General features: G+C 44.6%; 1 protein-coding gene across 1 annotated transcript in view; it reads right to left on the reverse strand.

The window, feature by feature from the left end:
* RAMP2 (receptor activity modifying protein 2) overlaps positions 1–21,972 on the reverse strand; it is a 617,864-nt gene extending 595,892 nt beyond the window's left edge. Inside the window, exon 1 of the mRNA XM_077459449.1 lies at positions 21,808–21,972. Coding sequence (XP_077315575.1) covers positions 21,808–21,862 — 55 coding nt within the window. The 5' untranslated portion in view covers positions 21,863–21,972. The remainder of the gene's footprint in view (positions 1–21,807) is intronic.
* Between the last annotated feature and the right edge of the window lie 464 nt (positions 21,973–22,436).

Here is a 22,436-nt window from a genome sequence, read left to right on the forward strand (position 1 = left end):
AACCCAGCCATACTCTGCAATACCCAGCCATACTCAGTGATACCCTGCAATACCCAGCCATACCCGGTGATACTCTCCAATACCCAGCCATACTCTGCAATACCCAGCCATACTCGGCCATGCTCAGCCATACTCGGTGATACCCTGCAATACCTAGCCATGCTCAGCCATACTCAGTGATACCCTGCAATACCCAGCCATACTCTGCAATACCCAGCCATACTCAGTGATACCCTGCAATACCCAGCCATACCCGGTGATACTCTCCAATACCCAGCCATACTCTGCAATACCCAGCCATACTCGGCCATGCTCAGCCATACTCGGTGATACCCTGCAATACCCAGCCATGCTCAGCCATACTCAGTGATACCCTGCAATACCCAGCCATACTCGGTGATACCCTGCAATACTGGGTGATACCCAGCCATGCTCGGCCATGCTCAGCCACGCTTGGCTGTACTCGGCCTCTGTATGTGACCTGGCTGTGTAAGTCTCACATATGTGGTATCGCCGTACTCAGGAGGAGTAGGAGAATCTATTTTGGGTTGTCATTTTTGGTATGTACATAGTTAAAATGGATGCAGCCAGATTTAGTGGACGGAGATTTCTGCAGCATATTTGGCAAACTGACTTCCTCTTACCCTTTTTATTTTCTCTTTTAACTCTTGAGAACGCAACTATATTATGCGCAGAAAAACTGTCACTAAAATATTTCCGTCAAACTTTTCAACTATAGCTTTCACACACAAAAATACACCTGTTCTAACTCATTGAGACCATGTCATGCCTTCACCCTTAAGGTGGTCATCAAGACACACTAATACATCTGCTTAACAATTACTATTTGCAAGCGTAATAGGCACTTATATTCTATATACAAATATTAGTCAAGGGGGTAAGAAGGAGACCTCTGGGTTCCTGGCATCCCATTACCTTTACCTTCGCTTAGGCTTTTAAATTATTCAAGGGCTCCACAACTCTGGATATCCTGGCACTTCTGCCTATTGGATGAAGTGTCTGAAGCAACCAACACAGGCAATATGCATCTGGGCAGCTTGCCGGCCAGCCCTTCTGAAGCAGTCGGCACTCACAGTTTGCATCTGGGCAGCCTGCAGTGTCCGGCCCTTCTCCTGAGCAACCGGAGAGGACATATTTTGCCATCTGGTCTTCTTTTCCTTAACCCACAGAGAGTCCGTAATATGAGGGCAACCAAAAAAGTGGCCTCTACCTATCCCCCTTCTGACACCACTGAACTATAGGGGTTAAATTCTACCATTGGTCTCCCTCTTACCTTTTAGCCTTGGCTACAGGGCCTCGGAAGTCCCGCCCATTCAGACACAAACACTGACTGAATAGCAAAGACTTGTTTATTTTGACCTGTGTTTTATCTTAAAGTGGAGTTCCACCCACTTTTACAACTGTCTTAAAGGAAAGACAACCCCTTTACCACTCAATTTTGGATACATTTTTTTCCTACTTACCTTTTATGAAGTACCTTGTGTTCTTCCGTCCCAGCCTCGCCTCAGCCCATTGTGTCACATTCTCTTCTCCTCTGCTGCCTTCTGGGACCTGTGTGTGTGTCCCAGAAGACAACGGGGCCATTCAGAGAGCGCCAAGCGACCTGTTCGTTTCCTGAACCCTGGACTCTGAGCCTTGTACCTGATCCATCCTCTCCTTGTCCTGTTTGTCTTCCATCCCCAGCTGCTGAACCCCCGTTGTCGACCATGGCCTGGCCCTGTTTATGATTCCGGGCTTTTTCCTTCTACTGTTTGGGTGTCCCCTGGATAAAAAGCTTCACCCAGCGCACCAGCAGCAGCCAGAGAGCGGCACAGTGGCTTACATTGTGAAGGTCCATCCAGCCCCATAAGGGGCATTAACTCTGGTGAGAGCATTCACATACTATAGCACTGAGTGGCGCACCGGGGATGAAGTTCTCTAATTGAAAACCCGCACTATTTGCACGAGTGAATCAAATATTCCCTATTGACTTTATGCATCAATTACAACAATAATCTGAAGAGGCAGTATCATTAAGCCAAACATTAATTTTGGACTTACATTGGACATAGATGCGTCTTCATGCGATTATTGGTTGAATATATTTCTGATCCCTGGTTGTTCTGATCCTTAGTTGTTTTTTTTTTGTTTGTTTTTTTTTTGCACATATTTTGCGTCTTCATGCGATTATTGGTTGAATATATTTCTGATCCCTGGTTGTTCTGATCCTCAGTTGTTTTTTGCACATATTTTGCACATGTTTGCACAGTCTGTTCTGAACTAGCACATTGTTGAATACAAACAACATTTTCACCATGTTGCATACCTAAATGAATGTTTACATGTTTTTAGTATCCACCCATAGTAGGCTGATACGTATAAGATAACTTAATATCCATTTTGATTATAATTATGATGGAACACGAATGTTGATTCCACATTGATCACACACATTTTTTAATTAGGATAAAATTATTTTAGGAAATCTTTGCACGCTATTGCCAACAGTTTTTTCTTTTTATATAAAAAATTAAACACCAGGTTTTGATAGGTTAACTTATCACATCACTGATAGGGTTTAGCGCCATAACCTTTTTATTCTACGACTAGCGCATGTGCAGTAGGAAACTGCCGGTTTTCCTTAGTTGGAATGGCGTGCCTGCACTCGATCCGATGGATGGATCAGCCTCGGGGGGGGGGGGGGGGGGCACATCGCTGGCTCCCTGGACAGATAAGTGTGCTTATTAAAAGTCAGCAGCTACAGTGTTTGTAACTGCTGACTTAAAAAAAAAAAACACAAATGCAACTGAAACACAGCTTTAAATACACAGGATGAGATAGGTGTTATTAATTTTCTACCAATAAAGGGGTACATGTTTGGATGACATATTTCCTTAATAATAAGGGGAAGATCCCATCTTCCTTATCCAATCATAAAATACATTTATTAAGGCCCGTACACACGGTCGGACTTTTTGACAACAAACATGCAAATTAGCTGTTTTGGAGCAACATCCGACTGTGTGTACGCTCCATCGGACAAACTTTTTCTGTTTTCATCGGACTTTTGTTGGCTCTGCGAACGGACAAACTTTTTGACAACAGAAGTCCGATGGAGCAAAGTCCGACCGTGTGTATGCAAAAGCATCGGACTTTTGTACAAGGTACAAACACGCATGCCCAGAACCATTGCAAACGGTCAGACTACAATACAGAAGTTGACCAAAGGTGGCGCTGGAGTCATTGAACGTCCTCTTTTGAAGCGGCGTCAGTACGTTGTGACGTCATTACGTTCGTGTTTGTTGTCAAAAAGTCCGACCGTGTGTATGCAATACAAACTTGTGGACAACACACTTTGTACAAAAGTCCACGGAAAAGTTTGTACAAGTCCGACCGTGTGTATGGGGCTTAAGAATGCATTGAATTATACAAGAGATATAGCATAATTTGCACTAAACTTTTCTAGCAGACAGCTTCCTTTAGTTGCCTGGCGGCTCTGCTGTTCTTGAATTTATTAGTTCCTTTTTATAAGTTTCACAATGACCTAAAGCGGAGTTCCACGCATTTAAAAGTCAGCAGCTACAAAACATGTAGCTGCTGTCTTTTAATAATCAGACACCTGTCCAGTGATGCGGGTGCAGGAAGCCTCGCACCTCTCACCCTCCTCTCTGAGGTGCAGGAATTTTAACTGTGAGCGCCGCTGCACACTGTGAATGGCCAGGCAATCTTCTGAGACCTGTGACGTGTCCCAGAAGATTGCAGGGAGGGAGGGGGGAGAGGTGAACTTCCTTCCGGAGCCAGGGGAGGAAGTGGGAGCTGGGTGCCTGTAAAAAAACAGGATACCCACTTCTTCTCCAAAAAAATTACATGCCAAATGTGGCACGTTAGGGGGAAGCTGCACTTAAACGGAAGTTCCCTTTTTGGGTGGAACTCTACACTCTAGCACTCTACAACCCAAAATATTATTCATCATTATATTAAACAATTATTTAACCCTTTAGATAGTGTGTCTATAGTTGGCTGCTATTCAGTGTCTAAAGATGCATCTAGGAAAGCTATCTTAATCGCTACTGTTTTTCCTTTAGAAGTGTGCTGCTAATGTCAACTCTTCTGCTTTTTATCCCTTTCCTCTCTATTCAAATAAACTTGAAAACTTGACAAAGCCAAGCTTACAGGTTTATGGAGTTCCTTGTTACGCAATAAAAAATTTTGGCAGGAGACAGCAGTTGGACCATCACTGGATGCCTCCTTTGATCCCTTTGTGATGGATGGTAAAACAAATGTTAATGCCTGACCACAATTTTGCAACTTTGACATGTGTAATACCTGGTATACACCTACTAGTTTTTTTACGTTTAACACAGCAGGGCTGAACAAAAAAACACTGAAACAAAAAACGCTGCTCTACTAACTATGCAATGTCCATACAGCCATTTCCCCGCTGTGCTATTGTGTTCTGACAGGAGGGACTGCCCCTTGCCATAACACTCTGGTCAGTGCTCTCAGCCGTTGGATTTTTGGTCATGCCCCTTCAACAGAAGCTTCTGTTGAACCAGCTGCAGTACACATGGGCAGAATGTTGGCCGGTTTCTTTTGAACCATCCGATGCCGCCTGATATTCAGGCCATTTGTACTAGGCCTTTGTAAAACTGTACATATCACAACTATGTTGTGCATCCAGGTGGATTATTCTTTTTTTTTTCTTTTTTTTTTTCAGGACAAATTAGGCTCTCGTTTGGTGGTACTGTATATGGTAATCGATATCAAAGGAAAACTGGACCAAAGTCATTAAAAAAAAAAACGTTTTTTTTTTTTTAATTTAGCTGTATATTTCTTGCTATTACTATAACTTACCACCAAAGAACAACTCAAAATAAATTCTCTGCTCCTGGTGATCACAGCAATGCCACATACATTTTGTTACCAAATGTTATTTGTTTGTACCCATAATAGGACCCAGCAATTAGCTTTTTTATCTAAAACACACTGATACTAATTTAAAAAAATGTTTTTTTTTTTTAAAATGACAAATATACTGACCTTGACCTTTGACTAACCCTTTTTATAAATTTTTTTCTACACACTTTTGTTTGTTGACATTTTTTCTCCCCTGCAAGGAGAGAAAGATACAATTGTATCCTTCTGTACATTCATATGCGAAAGAAAACACATGGACGGGTGGCAGAGTAACTGATCACTGTAATTGCCTATCAGAGGAACTGGGAGTTCCTGGTCCCGATCCTTCAGTAGTGGCTCATCCATAGGGGGTGCTCGGGCACTGCCCCCCAAGCTGTTAAAAAAAAGTCACTTTAAGAGTGACGAGGCACCGGAAATGGCGGTCTATGAGATTTGCCCATGTTTAGGGCATGTGCAGGCGGCAAGCTGTGCACCCGCACACACTCCCACTCTACTGGGATTCGTCAGTCTGCCTCTAGTAGTGGCTAGGATTGGCACAGCAGGGACTGGAGGAGAGGACAGTGGGCTGTACTATTTGCGTCACTGTGGGGGTGGAGTTGACAGGGAGTGGACAGGTAAAGGTAAGTGCTGGCACAATCTTCTCTGTCGAGGCCAGGCATGTACTGGCCATCGAGACTACCATGAGTTTCCCGGGGTGCCGATGGCCCAGTGATAGCGGACCACTGCCTCCTTCCGCTCCTCTGTGTCCCCCCCCGCAGCGTTAACTTCTCCCTGTCTAGTTATACAGTGCCACTGAATAATGACATGACGCTCATGAGTCGGCAGCACTGAGAAGCTCATCATATGATCCAGAAGGAGGGCAGCCACACACAGCTGTAACATAAACTTCCTCGGCACTCATTCTCCTGCTGTTTCCTTCTCCCCTCTCCATCCTGCCTGCTGCTGTGGAGAATCTAGATGGAGAGCAAGGGGAAGAAAGAGCAGGATAACGAGTGCCGAAGAAGCTTATGTTACATATGTGTGTGGCTGTCCTCCTTCCGGATTGTATCATGAGCGTCTCAGTGCTGCCAACTCCTGAGCGTCATGTCATTATTCAGTCACACTGTATAACTAGACAGGGACAGGAAGTGAGCGCTGGGGGGGGGAGAGGAACATATAGGGGACCAGAGCAGCATGGGGGGGAGAGGAGCATGGGGGGACCAGAGCAGCATGGGGGGAAGAGGAGCATGGGGGATCAGAGCAGCATGGGGAGGAGAGGAGCATGGGGGACCAAAGCAGCATGGGGGAGAGATGGACATAACGGGGGGACCAGAGCAGCACAGGAGGGAGAGCAGCATGGGGGGGAGAGATTATCATAATGGGGGAACAGAGCTGCTTGGGGGGAGAGGAGCATGGGGGGGAGAGATGAGCATATGGGGGACCGGAGCAGCAAGGGGGTGAGCATAATGGGGGACCAGAGCAGCATGGGGGGAAAGAGGAGCATGGGTGGACCAGAGCAGCATGGGGGGGGGGAGAGATGAGCATATGGGGGACCAGAGCAGCAAGGGGGGGAATGAGCATAATGGGGGACCAGAGCAACCTGGGGGGGGAGAGGAGCATATGGGGGACCAGAGCAAAATGAGGTGGGGATAGAGGAGCATGGGGGGACCTGAGTAGCATGCGGGGACCAGAGCAGCATGGGGGGAATAGAGGAGCATGCTGGGGACCAGAGGAGCATGCGAGGGACCAGCGGAGCACATGGGGGACCAGAGCAGCATAGGGGTGATCAGAGTAGCACACGGGGGACCAGCGAAGCACATGGGGGACCAGAGCAGCATGGGGGGAATAGAGGAGCATAGGGGGGACCAGTGGGCAGTAGGCTGCATGTGTGACTTGTTTTATTCATCTCCCTCATGTCAGTGAGAACAGAGAAGTTAAAGTCTCTCCCACACTGCTATCTGCATAGTTCCCTGCAGAAGGTCTGGCTGCTGTTTTACCCAAATGCAGCTGGGAGCCAATTGGTCTGCTGCCCTGTCACTCAGCTCTGCACCTGTCTCCTACTGAAGTCCAGGCTGTGCTGGGGAGTACAATGTGCAGCCTGGAGAATAACATGTCTGCTGGAGCAAGAGGGGTAAGAGCCAGTGGCCCCTCTTGTCACAGTTGTGTACACTGATCCCTGTTTACCATCAATGGTGAACATGAGTGCAGAGTGGGTGAAGCAATGCAACATGTGTGATGGAACATGGGGGGGGTAGCAGACCCTGTACATATATGTGTGTGTGTGGAGGCTTTCCTTCATTTAATGGGGGAGCCCCTGTGCGTCCTGAGCAGGAACAGTGTACTCACAATGGGGGAGCCCCTGTCATGTGGATTAGGGGGACTACATTCCTATTAAGAGACCCCTGTGTGCCTGGATGTCATGTGTGTGTATAGATAGCTAGCTGTATACACTATATACACACATCTGTCTTGTATACAGGAAGGAAGAAGGTATGTGTATATAGTAGACATGTGTGCCGTCAAATTTATTTTATTTTGCTCTGTTCCATTTCGTATTAGCCGTTAATTCGAATTTTCGTTAGGTTCATTAACTTTTCGTAACAATTACGAACGCTCTTTATGATGAATTTATCATTATGAGGGGCTCCCATCATCTCTGTGCTGTGCTCATTATGAGGGGCTCCCACCATCCCTGTGCTGTGCTGACTTCCTGGGTTTTTAACTTCATCATAAAGAATAATCATAATTAACGAAAATTCTTATTTTGTCCAATTCTGAATCTCCCATCGACTACCAGTACCAGTCTCCCACTCCCATATTAACCACTTTCAGACCGGACCATTTTGCTGGTAAATGACCAGAGGTCTTTTTACACTTTGGCACTGCGCTGCTTTAACTGGTAATTGCGCGGTCATGCAATGTTGTACCCAAACAAAATTTGCGTCCTTTTCTTCCCACAAATAGAGCTTTCTTTTGATGGTATTTGATTGCCTCTGCGATTTTTATTTTTTGCGATATAAACGTAAAAAGACCGCAAATTTTGAAAAAAAATGATATTTTCTACTTTTTGTTATTAGAAAAATCCAATAAACTCAATTTTAGTCATACATTTAGGCCAAAATGTATTCAGCCACATGTCTTTGGTAAAAAAAAAGTCAATAATTGTATATTTATTGGTTTGCGCAAAAGTTGTCACATCTACAAACTAAGGTACGTTTTCTGGAATTTACGCAGCTTTTAGTTTACGACTGCCTATCTCATTTCTTGAGGTGCTAAAATGGCAGGGCAGTACAAAAACCCCCCAAATGACCCCATTTTGGAAAGTAGACCCCCTACGGAAATTGATAAGAGGCATGTTGAGCCCATTGAATATTTTATTTTTTTGCCTCAAGCGATTGAATAATGACAAAAAAAAAAATATTTTTTTTTTTTTACACAAAGTTGTCACTAAATGATATATTGCTCACACATGCTATGGGCGTATGTGAAATGACACCCCAAAATAAATTCTGCTGCTTCTCCTGAGTATGGGGATACCACATATGTGGGACTTTTTGGGAGCCTAGCCGCGTACGGGGCCCCGAAAACCAAGCACCGCCTTCAGGCTTTCTAAGGGCGTAAATTTTTGAGTTCACTTCTCACTACCTATTACAGTTTTGAAGGCCATAAAATGCCAAGATGGCACAAAACCCCCACAAATGACCCCATTTTAGAAAGTAGACACCCCAAGCTATTTGCTGAGAGGCATGTTGAGTTCATGGAATATTTTATATTTTGCCACAAGTTGCGGGAAAATTACAAACTTTTTTTTTTTTTTTTTTTTTTTAACAAAGTTGTCACTAAATGATATATTGCTCATGCATGCCATGGGCATATGTGAAATGACACCCCAAACTAAATTCTGCTGCTTCTCCTGAGTACGGGGATACCACATATGTGGGACTTTTTGGGAGCCTAGCCGCGTACGGGGCCCCGAAAACCAAGCACCGCCTTCAGGCTTTCTAAGGGCGTAATTTTTTGATTTCACTCCTCACTACCTATTACAGTTTTGAAGGCCATAAAATGCCAAGATGGCACAAAACCCCCACAAATGACCCCATTTTAGAAAGTAGACACCCCAAGCTATTTGCTGAGAGGCATGTTGAGTCCATGGAATATTTTATATTTTGCCACAAGTTGCGGGAAAATTACAAACTTTTTCTTTTTTTTTTTTTTTTCACAAAGTTGTCACTAAATGATATATTGCTCACGCATGCCATGGGCATATGTGAAATGACACCCCAAAATAAATTCTGCTGCTTCTCCTGAGTATGGGGATACCACATATGTGGGACTTTTTGGGAGCCTAGCCGCGTACGGGGCCCTGAAAACCAAGCACCGCCTTCAGGCTTTCTAAGGGCGTTACAGTTTTGAAGGCCATAAAATGCCAAGATGGCACAAACCCCCCCCAAATGACCCCATTTTGGAAAGTAGACACCCCTAAATTTAGGGGTACACTAGTGAGACTAGGTAATAAATGGCGGGTGCCCTGAAACTATAAAAAAATAACTAACCAACCAGCGTCACCTGTAACAGTTATATGGTGATCACTGGTGAAAGGGTTAACTAGGGGGCAATCAGGGGGCTTTATGCGGTAGTATATGGGGGTCCCTGGCGCTATAAAAAGCTGCAGCGAACCTAAATACCTACCTGCCTAACTAGCGTCACCTGTGACACTAATACAGCGATCAGAAAAACGATCGCTTATTAGGCTGGGTTCACACTGGAGCGATGCGGGAACGCCACGAATGCGCGGCGGGTTCCCGCATCGCATGCCTCCCGGCGGCAGTTCACACTGCCCTATGCGAACTGCTGGGAGTGTCAGTGAAATGTTACTGACACCCCCAGATCAGTTCGCATATCGCAGTGCGATCTGCAAACTCGGATCGCATGGTGTGAACACCCATGCGATCCGATTCTGCTGCGGGCCAAAAAAAGGGTCCCGTGCGAATTTGCGGCGGGTGCGGCGAATGGCTGAACTCGAATCGCACAGAGATCGGATGTGATTTGCACTGCAGTGCGGTGCGAATCACATCCGTTCTCATAAACCGCTGCAATGTGAACCCAGCCTTAGTGACACTGGCGACGGGGGGTGATCACGGGGTTAAACCTTTATTGGGGGGGTTAGGGGGGTACCTTAGAACTAAAGGGGGCTAACCCTAACTGCCCTAACAGTTATTAGTCACAAATGACACCCGCCGGGTGATCAGGGGGTTAAACCTTTATTAGGTAATAAATGGCGGGTGCCCTGAAACTATAAAAAAATAACTAACCAACCAGCGTCACCTGTAACAGTTATATGGTGATCACTGGTGAAAGGGTTAACTAGGGGGCAATCAGGGGGCTTTATGCGGTAGTATATGGGGGTCCCTGGCGCTATAAAAAGCTGCGGCGAACCTAAATACCTACCTGCCTAACTAGCGTCACCTGTGACACTAATACGGCGATCAGAAAAATGATCGCTTATTAGGCTGGGTTCACACTGGAGCGATGCGGAAACGCCGCGAATCCGCGGCGGGTTCCCGCATCGCATGCCTCCCGGCGGCAGTTCACACTGCCCTATGCGAACTGCTGGGAGTGTCAGTGAAATGTTACTGACACCCCCAGATCAGTTCGCATATCGCAGTGCGATCTGCAAACTCGGATCGCATGGTGTGAACACCCATGCGATCCGATTCTGCTGCGGGCCAAAAAAAGGGTCCCGTGCGAATTTGCGGCGGGTGCGGCGGGTGTGGCGGGTGCGGCGAATGGCTGAACTCGAATCGCACAGAGATCGGATGTGATTTGCACTGCAGTGCGGTGCGAATCACATTCGTTCTCATAAACCGCTGCAATGTGAACCCAGCCTTAGTGACACTGGCGACGGGGGGTGATCACGGGGTTAAACCTTTATTGGGGGGGTTAGGGGGGTACATTAGAACTAAAGGGGGCTAACTCTAACTGCCCTAACAGTTATTACAGTCACAAATGACACCAATGCAAAAAAAAAAAAAAAAAAAAAAAAAAATGACATTGGTGTCACTGTGACTGGGGGGCAGGGGTAATTGGGGGGGTGATCGGGGGGTAAAGGGGGGGTGTGAGTGTGCCTGGCATGTTCTACTGTGTGTGTGAGTGTTGGTGCAACTTACTGATCCGCTCTCCTCCGTGTCGGAACGAAAAATACCGACACGGAGGAGAGAATACATCACTTCCTCTCCTGTGTTTACATTACAGGAGAGGAAGTGATGTCACCGGGGATTTCTATTCGTCGGGAGCGATCGCGAGGGGGTGGCCATGAATGAATGGCCGTCCCCTCGTCCGGGATCGCTCCCGTACGAATACCGACCGCCGCAGGCACCGGGCGGGGGCCCGATCGGGCCCCCGACCCGCGGGAGGCAAGGGACGTACATGTATGTCCTTATGCCTGCCCGTGCCATTGTACCGACGTACATCGGCGTGCGGCGGTCGGCAACTGGTTAAAAAAGGTAATTTTCCCAACCCTCACTCAGCAGCAGAAGAAAACCTCTGATTGGTCAACAAAACACCAGTCACGTTTCCATTGTAACGGAATTTGGATCCGAAATTCGTTAAAGAAGTTTTGTATTTCGTACAAAATTCAGAAGCATAGCATTTCATATTTCGGATCCTCCCCAATGTACGAATATGCGGAAATTCGTCGAATTTTCGAATTTGCATGAAACTAATCGCACATGTCTAGTATATAGCTATACACTACCAGGCCTGTACTGGCCATCGGGACTACCAGGAGAATGGGCCGATTGGCTCAGTGGGCCGCTGGGCCGGTTGTCAGACAGTGTACACTACACTTCTGTCTGCCGCGGCTAGACTCTCCATTTCTGTAGTAGTTTGTGTTTGTGTATAACGCCGGCCGTGGCCGCGGCTCTGCTCCAGCACCCGGGCCACCACACAAGTACCACCCCCTCGTGACGCTGCCACTCACTCCCCCTAACATTACTGGCAGCCTCCTTGTCCTAGCGCCATGACGTCACTCACAGCCGGAGGGCGGAGGCGGCCCGGGGACATGGGAGGAGTCGGAGCGTAGCAGCTGCTGCCCAGGCTTAGCTGCCTGTCCTGGGACTGCGTTCAAGAGGAGAAAGTGCCGCCGAGGAGGGACCAGAACGTTGCTTTGAGCAAGCCCAGGACTCCAGACAGCAGCACAGACAGTGTCAGGGACAAAGAAAAGTCCATCACCTCACCAGTGTCATTCGAGTAACAAGTAAGCACTAAATAAGCTAATCGAATGCTATACTGGATGCAGGCTGCTATTGTCAGTGTCTGTGATATCTGTAATATGCAGCATGGCGGGGGGAGGGGGTAGGGGTAAATGTACTGCCACTGTCCACGGTAATTGATTCATAATTTTATCACTGGCCACAGTAATTGATTAATAATTTAATGTCACTGGTCACTGTAATTGATCAATAATTTAATGTCACCGCCCATGGTAATTGATTTATAATTTAATGTCACTGGCCACGGTAATTGATTAATAATTTATTGTCACTGGTCACGGTAACTGATTAATAATTTAATGTCACTGTCCATGGTAATTGATAATTTAATGTCATTGGCCACGGTAATTGATTAATAATTTATTGTCACTGGTCACGGTAATTGATTAATAATTTAATGTCACTGTCCATGGTAATTGATTAATAATTTAATGTCACTGTCCACGGTAATGAATTAATAATTTATTGTCACTGTCCACGGTAATTAATAATTTATTGTCACTGGTCACGGTAATTGATTAATAATTTAATGTCACTGTCCACGGTAATTAATTCATAATTTATTGTCACTGTCCACGGTAATTAATTCATAATTTATTGTCACTGTCCATGGTAATTGATTAATAATTTAATTTCACTGTCCACGGTAATTGATGAATAATTTAATGCCACTGGTCACGGTAATTGATAAATAATTTTACTGCCACTGGTCACGGTAATTGATGAATAATTTTAATGCCACTGGTCACGGTAATTGATGAATAATTTAATGCCACTGCCACGGTAACTGATTAATAATTTAATGCCACTGGTCACATTAATTGATTATTTAATGCCACTGGTCATGGTAACTGATGAATAATTTAATGCCACTGGTCACGGTAATTGATGAATAATTTACTGCCACTGGTCATGGTCACTGATAAATGAATTTGTGGCCACTTGTAGTCATGGTCACTGATGAATTAATGTACTATCACTATATTAATAATATAGAAAAAAATAATAATAATAATATCCTTTTGTACTCACAATATGTGTATATTATCTGTGTAGTAGTGTATACAGCTATATATACTCATACCTTCTTCCTTCCTGTATATAGAGACCATGCTCCATCATCATTGACTGTAGATATACATAATTTGTCTTGTTACTGTATATATAGCTGTATACAGGACAAATGATGTATATCTGCAGTCAGTGATGATGGAGGAAGGTCTCTATATACAGGAAGGAAGGTGGGGTATATATAGCTGTATATGAGAGGGCATTGGTGGTCACAGATGAAACGGCACTGGTGGACACAAATAAGATGGCACTAGAAGGCGCAATGAGACAGCACAGATGAGACGGCACTGGTGGGCACAGATGAGACAGAACTGGTGGGCACAGATAAGACGGCACTAGTAGGCACAAATGGGAGGGGGATCTGTGTAAGTTCACTTACAGATTTTTCTGTAAAGGTGAACTTACACTTTAAGTAGCCATGCGACAGACTCAAGCAGAAGGGGAGACCTGCTATATACCAGTTTTTGTGAGAAATGCTATATACCATGCTGTGTGAGAAATGCTATATACCAAGCTTTGTGAGAAATGCTATATACCAGGATTTGTGAAAAATGCTATATATCAGGATTTGTGAAAAATGCTATATATCAGGATTTGTGAGAAATGCTATAAACCAGGATTTGTGAGAAATGCTATATACCAGGATTTGTGAGAAATGCTAAATACCAGGATTTGTGAGAAATGCTATATACCAGGATTTGTGAGAAATGTTATACCAGGATTTGTGAGAAATGCTATATACCAGGATTTGTGAGAAATGTTATATACCAGGATTTGTGAGAAATGTTATATACTAGGATTTGTGAGAAATGCTATATACCAGAATTGGTGAGAAATGCTATACGCTATACTCTGCTGTGATTCTGGGTTCTGGGCTGTATACTCTGCTGTGATTCTGGGCTGTATACTCTGCTGTGATTCTGGGCTGTATACTCTGCTGTGAGTCTGGGCTGTATACTCTGCTGTGAGTCTGGGCTGTATACTCTGCTGTGAGTCTGGGCTGTATACTCTGCTGTGAGTCTGGGCTGTATACTCTGTCCTGTGATGAGCTGTGATGAGCTATCCTAAGCTGTATACTCCTGACACTATGGGTGGAAGCAAGTGGAATACAGGAGACTGAGTGGGGGGATGCTATAAGGGGTGGTGCTTATAAGTGGGAGGGGTCAAAAATGAGCTGCGGGTCTGGCGCTCCCCCATCCTAAAACTTCACCACTGCAATCATTAGTACGAAATCTGAAGATCTTGGTCAGCACAAACACAGGTATGCATATTGTGTTCCGACTTTTGTAGGGCGGCATACTGTAAGTGGGAAGGGGTTAGAATAAGTAATAGGAAATAAAGCACCAAAATTCAATTAGTTTACATAGTTGATTTGTAATTATGACTACCAGACCAAGGTTTATCCTGCCTTGCATTAAACACAAATTATAAAATGATATATACATCGCACGATAAAAATATTAACTGTAGATAATGATCATGAACTGGTAAGAGGTCTTGCAGTTGATTAACTTAAAGTGGTATTAAAACCAAAAACCAAAAATGCCATTTATTGCAGCTTACCAATCATTAAATGTGGTGGTTGCATTAGTTAGGGGAGTGTTAGATGTATACAACAGATTTAGATACACTAACATAGTGAAACCAAACTCCAGCTCACACTTTATAAGCAGTTACAGCAACCTTTTTTTTTCTCTTGTGGGATAAAGGTTTTACATAAATAAATGAAAGCTTATCATTGTAAGCACCCCTGTCAGTGGTAAATGGTTTGCCTCATTCCTCTAACTGCTACATCCTTTAACTGAAACATCTGCAGGAGAGCTTGTTCTTTTGAAAAACAACAGACCTACTTGTCAGATCACCACATGAAAATGAGGGAAAGAAAGCCTAAAAAAGGATAACTAATGAAGCTGTCACAGCTAAGAATTGGTAAGCTGCAATATAATGTTTGCTTTTGAGTTTAATACTGCTTTAACCCTTTCCTACAGCACCTCTTCCAGGTTGGCATTCGTCCTTCTGCTATAAGCTCATGGTCACTTCAGCTTATAGCAAAATTGTTCAACAGACTATGCCGAACAAACCAATAGCTCTGATTAGCATCTCAAAGCTGATCAAAGCTATTCATCTCAAATGTCCCTCTCTGCCCTCTCTCCTCTCACCCCTCTCCCACCGCTTCCCACTGTCCCTCCACATCCCTGCCTGCATTTAGTTAAAATGCACCCCCCCCCCCCAATGGTCCCCTTTCTTTGCTACCGATACCCTGCACAGATACCCTGCAGTACCAATTCTACCCAGCCCCCCCCCCCCCCCCCCACCAAGCACCTGCTTCCTCTCCCCACCAACACCGATTCCTTGTGGCTCCTGTGCAATTTCTCTGCTTCTCCCCTCCTGCCAGCTTCATGTGCTGAAGGGGAACCACAAGGGATAAAAATAGCTAAATAATCCCCCCTACCGCCATGTGCCCCTCTTCAGAGCCCCATCCCCTTGCCGATCCTCAGCGGATCCTTCATGTTTGGCTTACCCCCACCACCTCCTGCTGACTGCAGCTGCTGGGGTTGGAGACCAGTTTCAGAATGGAGAGTTGGGTGGGGTAGGTAAACATGTGTTTTCAAGCCCCCTTCCTTTCCCATATGAACACAGAGCGATCAGTACTGATTGCGTCTGTTTTCTTTCATCACTGAAGCATAGTAAACAATGTTTAATACGCTTCAATTTATGATAGAACACGAGTCTCAATACAGAGATGTATATTCATTCATCCACAGTGCAGCTGCGATGCTTTGCTTCACATCTGCAGCAAAGTTGGCCCAACTTAAAGTATCACTTTCTAATGATATCATATAATTTACAGTGTCTTTGCACAAAACTAAACTCCTCAAATTCGCACGATTCCCCCATCAACACAGACAGTGTTGACAGGGGAATCCCTCCTGTCGAGCAAATGACAGTGATTATTACTAGTGTCTATAGCAGCCGCTAGCGAAAATCGCAATAAAATCTGGTAGGCTAGTTGTACCCAAGTTGATTGATTGATCAACTTGGTACATTCAGCCTGCCCATTAACGGTTTGAACCTCCGGACCAGTTAAGCAGAAGCTGTGCATGGCCAGCCCAATTTACAAATGATAATGATTTGCTTTATAGTGGTTGGCAGCTTGTCATCTGATCACTAACTCTGGCAATACAAAAAACAATGATTGTTCAATATTTCAATATGAAATCACATCTTTCAGAAATCTGATGTACCAAATAGGCACTTTGACCTTTAAATGATTATTTTCTTAGAAAAGGACCAAAAAATTTTTTTGCCCGAATCAATGGTTCCCTGTTGTGTTCAAAAAAAGCTTGAAATATAGTATGAGGCATCACAGTGGTTTAGTGGTTAACACTTCTGCCTTGTGGTACTAGGGTCATTAATCTGAATCCCAACCATGACAATACATGCATGGAGTTTGCTTGTTCTCCCTGTGCTTGAAGCTGCAAGCTATCACAGTCACGTGCCCATAGTGAAGATGTCGACACCGAGCGTGCAACCGACTGGGGTTAGCACATCGCTGAATCATGGGAAAGGTGCATGGTTATTTTTTAAAAGTCAGTAGCTACAGTTTTTGTATATGCTGGCTTTTATTTTTTTTCACAGGCGACTGGAATTCTGCTTTAACTGGCTCCTGCATAAACTAGCTCTAGTATGTGTTTGCATGCGAGGCAGGGACCTTAGATTGTAAAAGGGAAGTTTGGGATTAAAAAAAAGCATTACAATACAGTCCATTTAACATGGTTTTCAATGGAACAAGTTCTGTAGAGCAAATCTGCAAAAAATACATAGATGTGAATCAAGCCTAAGACCGAGAACTGAAGACCACTGATCGCTCAGTTCTTGGTGTTTAGTGAGCAGAAAGCTGGGTACTGACCGTGCTCTGTGGAGCACAGGGCTGTGCAGGGGGCAGGAGAAGCACATGGAAAAACTGAGTCAGATGTCAGTCAAGCATATAGGTGGATCCAGGGGTCAAATCCTGGGGAAAAAGGTGTGGGAACTCCCACCAAAGATCCACTCCCCCACCAAAAAAAAAAAAAATAATAATACGCTCACATGCACAACACTTGGCAGGGTATTGAAGAGTATTGGCAGAGTATTGAAGAGTATTGGCAGAGTATTGGCCGAGTATTGAAGAGTATTGGCAGAGTATTGGCAGAGTATTGAAGAGTATTGAAGAGTATTGGCAGAGTATTGAAGAGTATTGGCAGGGTATTGCAGAGTATTGGCAGGGTATGTATTGCAGAGTATTGGCAGAGTATTGGCAGAGTATTGGCAGAGTATTGACAGGGTATTGCAGAGTATTGGCAGGGTATTTATTGGCAGAGTTTTGGCAGGGTATTGCAGAGTATTGGCAGAGTATTGCAGAGTATTGGCACAGTATTGCAGAGTATTGATAGGGTATTGCAGAGTATTGACAGGGTGTTGCAGAGTATTGGCAGGGTATGTATTGCAGAGTATTGCAGAGTATTGGCAGGATATTGAAGAGTATTGATAGGGTATTGCAGGGTGTGTATTGGCAGAGTATTGGCAGGGTATTGCAGAGTATTGGCACAGTATTGCAGAGTATTGATGGGGTATTGCAGAGTATTGGCAGGGTATTGCAGAGTATTGGCAGGGTATTGAAGAGTATTGGCAGAGTATTGAAGAGTATTGGCAGAGTATTGGCAGAGTATTGAAGAGTATTGGCAGAGTATTGGCAGAGTATTGAAGAGTATTGGCAGAGTATTGAAGAGTATTGGCAGGGTATTGCAGAGTATTGGCAGGGTATGTATTGCAGTGTATTGGCAGAGTATTGGCAGAGTATTGCAGAGTATTGACAGGGTATTGCAGAGTATTGGCAGGGTATTTATTGGCAGAGTATTGGCAGGGTATTGCAGAGTATTGATAGGGTATTGCAGAGTATTGGCAGGGTGTTGCAGAGTATTGGCAGGGTATGTATTGCAGAGTATTGCAGAGTATTGGCAGGATATTGAAGAGTATTGGCAGAATATTGAAGAGTATTGATAGGGTATTGCAGGGTGTGTATTGGCAGAGTATTGGCAGGGTATTGCAGAGTATTGGCAGGGTATGTATTGCAGAGTATTGGCAGAGTATTAGCAGAGTATTGCAGAGTATTGGCAGGGTATTTATTGGCAGAGTATTGGCAGGGTATTGCAGAGTATTGATAGGGTATTGCAGGGTGTGTATTGGCAGAGTATTGGCAGGGTATTGCAGAGTATTGGCACAGTATTGCAGAGTATTGATGGGGTATTGCAGAGTATTGGCAGGGTATTGCAGAGTATTGGCAGGGTATTGAAGAGTATTGGCAGAGTATTGGTAGAGTATTGGCAGAGTATTGAAGAGTATTGGCAGGGTATTGCAGAGTATTGGCAGGGTATTTATTGGCAGAGTATTGGCAGGGTATTGCAGAGTATTGATAGGGTATTGCAGAGTATTGGCAGGGTGTTGCAGAGTATTGGCAGGGTATGTATTGCAGAGTATTGCAGAGTATTGGCAGGATATTGAAGAGTATTGGCAGAATATTGAAGAGTATTGATAGGGTATTGCAGGGTGTGTATTGGCAGAGTATTGGCAGGGTATTGCAGAGTATTGGCAGGGTATGTATTGCAGAGTATTGGCAGAGTATTAGCAGAGTATTGCAGAGTATTGGCAGGGTATTTATTGGCAGAGTATTGGCAGGGTATTGCAGAGTATTGATAGGGTATTGCAGGGTGTGTATTGGCAGAGTATTGGCAGGGTATTGCAGAGTATTGGCACAGTATTGCAGAGTATTGATGGGGTATTGCAGAGTATTGGCAGGGTATTGCAGAGTATTGGCAGGGTATTGAAGAGTATTGGCAGAGTATTGGTAGAGTATTGGCAGAGTATTGAAGAGTATTGGCAGGGTATTGCAGAGTATTGGCAGGGTATGTATTGCAGAGTATTGGCAGGGTATTGCAGAGTATTGCAGAGTATTGGCACAGTATTGCAGAGTATTGATAGGGTATTGCAGAGTATTGGCAGGGTGTTGCAGAGTATTGGCAGGGTATGTATTGCAGAGTATTGGCAGGATATTGAAGAGTATTGGCAGAGTATTGAAGAGTATTGGCAGGGTATTGCAGAGTATTGGCAGGGTATGTATTGGCAGGGTATTGCAGAGTATTGGCAGGGTATTGCAGAGTATTGGCAGGGTATTGCAGAGTATTGACAGAGTATTGCAGAGTATTGATAGGGTACTGCAGAGTATTGGCAGGGTATTGCAGAGTATTGATAGGGTACTGCAGAGTATTGGCGGGGTATTGCAGAGTATTGGCAGGGTATTGCAGAGTATTGGCGGGGTATTGCAGAGTATTGATAGGGTAGTGCAGAGTATTGATAGGGTATTGCAGAGTATTGGCAGGGTATTGCAGAGTATTGATACTGATAGGGTATTGCAGAGTATTGATAGGGTATTGCAGAGTATTGGCAGGGTATTGCAGAGTATTGGCAGGGTATGTATTGCAGAGTATTGGCAGAGTATTGGCAGAGTATTGCAGAGTATTGACAGGGTATTGCAGAGTATTGGCAGGGTATTTATTGGCAGAGTATTGGCAGGGTATTGCAGAGTATTGCAGAGTATTGGCACAGTATTGCAGAGTATTGATAGGGTATTGCAGAGTATTGGCAGGGTGTTGCAGAGTATTGGCAGTGTATGTATTGCAGAGTATTGGCAGGATATTGAAGAGTATTGGCAGAGTATTGAAGAGTATTGGCAGGGTATTGCAGAGTATTGGCAGGGTATGTATTGGCAGGGTATTGCAGAGTATTGGCAGGGTATTGCATAGTATTGACAGAGTATTGCAGAGTATTGATAGGGTACTGCAGAGTATTGGCAGGGTATTGCAGAGTATTGATAGGGTACTGCAGAGTATTGGCGGGGTATTGCAGAGTATTGGCGGGGTATTGCAGAGTATTGGCGGGGTATTGCAGAGTATTGATAGGGTAGTGCAGAGCATTGATAGGGTATTGCAGAGTATTGGCAGGGTATTGCAGAGTATTGATACTGATAGGGTATTGCAGAGTATTGATAGGGTATTGCAGAGTATTGGCAGGGTATTGCAGAGAATTGATAGGGTATTGCAGAGTATTGGCAGGGTATTGCAGAGTATTGATAGGGTATTGCAGAGTATTGGCAGGGTATTGCAGAGTTTTGATACTGATAGGGTATTGCAGAGTATTGATGAGTATTGGCAGGGTATTGCAGAGTATTGATGAGTATTGGCAGGGTATTGCAGAGTATTGATGAGTATTGGCAGGGTATTGCAGAATGCAACTTACTTACACACTAGTGACTGACCTCCTGGTATTCTCTTCCTTTCTGTTCTGGGGGGAGAAGAAGTAAACTCGAAAAGTGCAGCGGCTGTGGCCCCAGGAGGCACTGGGTAGAGGGGAGCGGGAGGACAGTCCGGAACTCCGGAACCAAGCAGGCGCGCAGCGTGTGTCACACTGACTGACGGTCTCGTGCCAGTGCGTGCCCACGTGCACGGCCGAAGTCATGTGACCGGTTGCTAGATGCGGAGCGGCCCCTGCCTAGCAACCAGTCACTCGGCGGCTGAGGAGCGGCGCGGACTACGCGCTGCATAGCCTCAGCCCGGCTCAGACAGCTAATGGGAACGGCGTTCCCACTGTGGAAATAGTACGGGAACACCGTTCCCATGCGTTCCCGCAGCACTCGAGCCCTGGGTGGATCCCGACATTAAAGTTGGGATCCCTCCAAAACCTGGACTTGCAGGGCAGGGACTGATATGAATGTAAAATATATATGTAAAGCACTGCATACATTGTTTTCGCTCCATAAATACCTTTAACAAATAAATAGTTTCTAATGACCAAATGTATGAGCGATTGGAGCTAAACCATTATGTATATAACAGGCATATGGCAAAATATACTTCTTGTGGGTAAGTATCAGTTTATCCATCTCAACCAGCATCCTTTCAATAGAAAACCAATCAGAAAAGCTAGCAGGATAATTATCAAACAATACTTAAAGGCTGCTAAGACACAACGGAGCATGGAAATGTGATTCTGCCATTCCGATCCTGTATACAAGTTCATGCAAACAAGAAAACAAGAGTTTTAAACAGCACTAATTAAAATCAGCTCTGTGATTCTTTTGGAGAGTTTACCAGCTTGAGAGAACAATACAAATGTGTCATTTTGTTAGTCTTCCTGAGGGGAAAGGTCTTTTGGAACACAAAGACATGACAGTTTCAGACACTTTAACGCTGTCACACCCTTGTGTGCTGCTTATCTTCCAACAGCGAAGGCTAAGCTACATAAACGCCAAGAAACTTAACTGATTGCAATAGCAAACTAGAATTAGGAGGGAAAGTCCTCCAAAGCTGTGCATGAACGATAATGCTTTTTAAATGTTTCTGGAGATGCCTTTCCCCTAGATCTCAGATTTCAAGGAAATTATATCAAGGAACACAATAAAAAAAGTTACATTAAACACATGTGCAGGCATATCTACTTCTAAACGAAAGAATCCATAGCGGAACAACAAGCTTACCCCAAGTGAACAGGCACAGCGCGCTTGTGAACATGCACAGAATTCCACTCTCCATCCTCTCTCTCTCTCTCCCAGTTTTTTTTTAACACAGCATGAGCAGCTGAGTGGGAATTAAAAGAGAACAGCAGTTCAGGAAGCAGAGCCCTTTCCTGCACAAATACAGAATTCGTGTAAATAATGAGATTACTCAGCACTGCCTTAGAAACAGACCTCCCACCGGGAAAGCCGTCACTGAACATATATGACGTGACGTGTAGAAAGGGGCTTACTACACCTCCACTGTGTGCTGGAGCCCTGTCAGTTTACTGTCCTAGCTGTTTGGGGCTCAGCATCTGGGTCACATATTAGGGGCAGAGGGGTCTACTTATTAAAGTCTGCTGGCTGAACTAAGCGACTGCAAGCACATTAATCTAATCATTCATTTCCTTAACAAGACCCGGGATGTTTTTATAATGTTTTCAACATCTGACACAAATTTCAAAGCAAGAAAGCCTGGTAAACCTCCTGAAATATAGCATGGAAAAGTTTTTTCAGTTCACATGTACTCCTGCAAGTAAAAATGTGCTTGGATTAGTGTGAATGAAAAGCAGGGTCAGTTCACCAAGACGTGATTACACTCCTTATTTTAC

The sequence above is a fragment of the Lithobates pipiens genome, unplaced genomic scaffold, assembly GCF_037356315.1.
Source record: "Lithobates pipiens isolate NorthernLeopardFrog02 unplaced genomic scaffold, aLitPip1_a1.2 Scaffold_28, whole genome shotgun sequence".
NCBI lineage: Eukaryota > Metazoa > Chordata > Amphibia > Anura > Ranidae > Lithobates > Lithobates pipiens.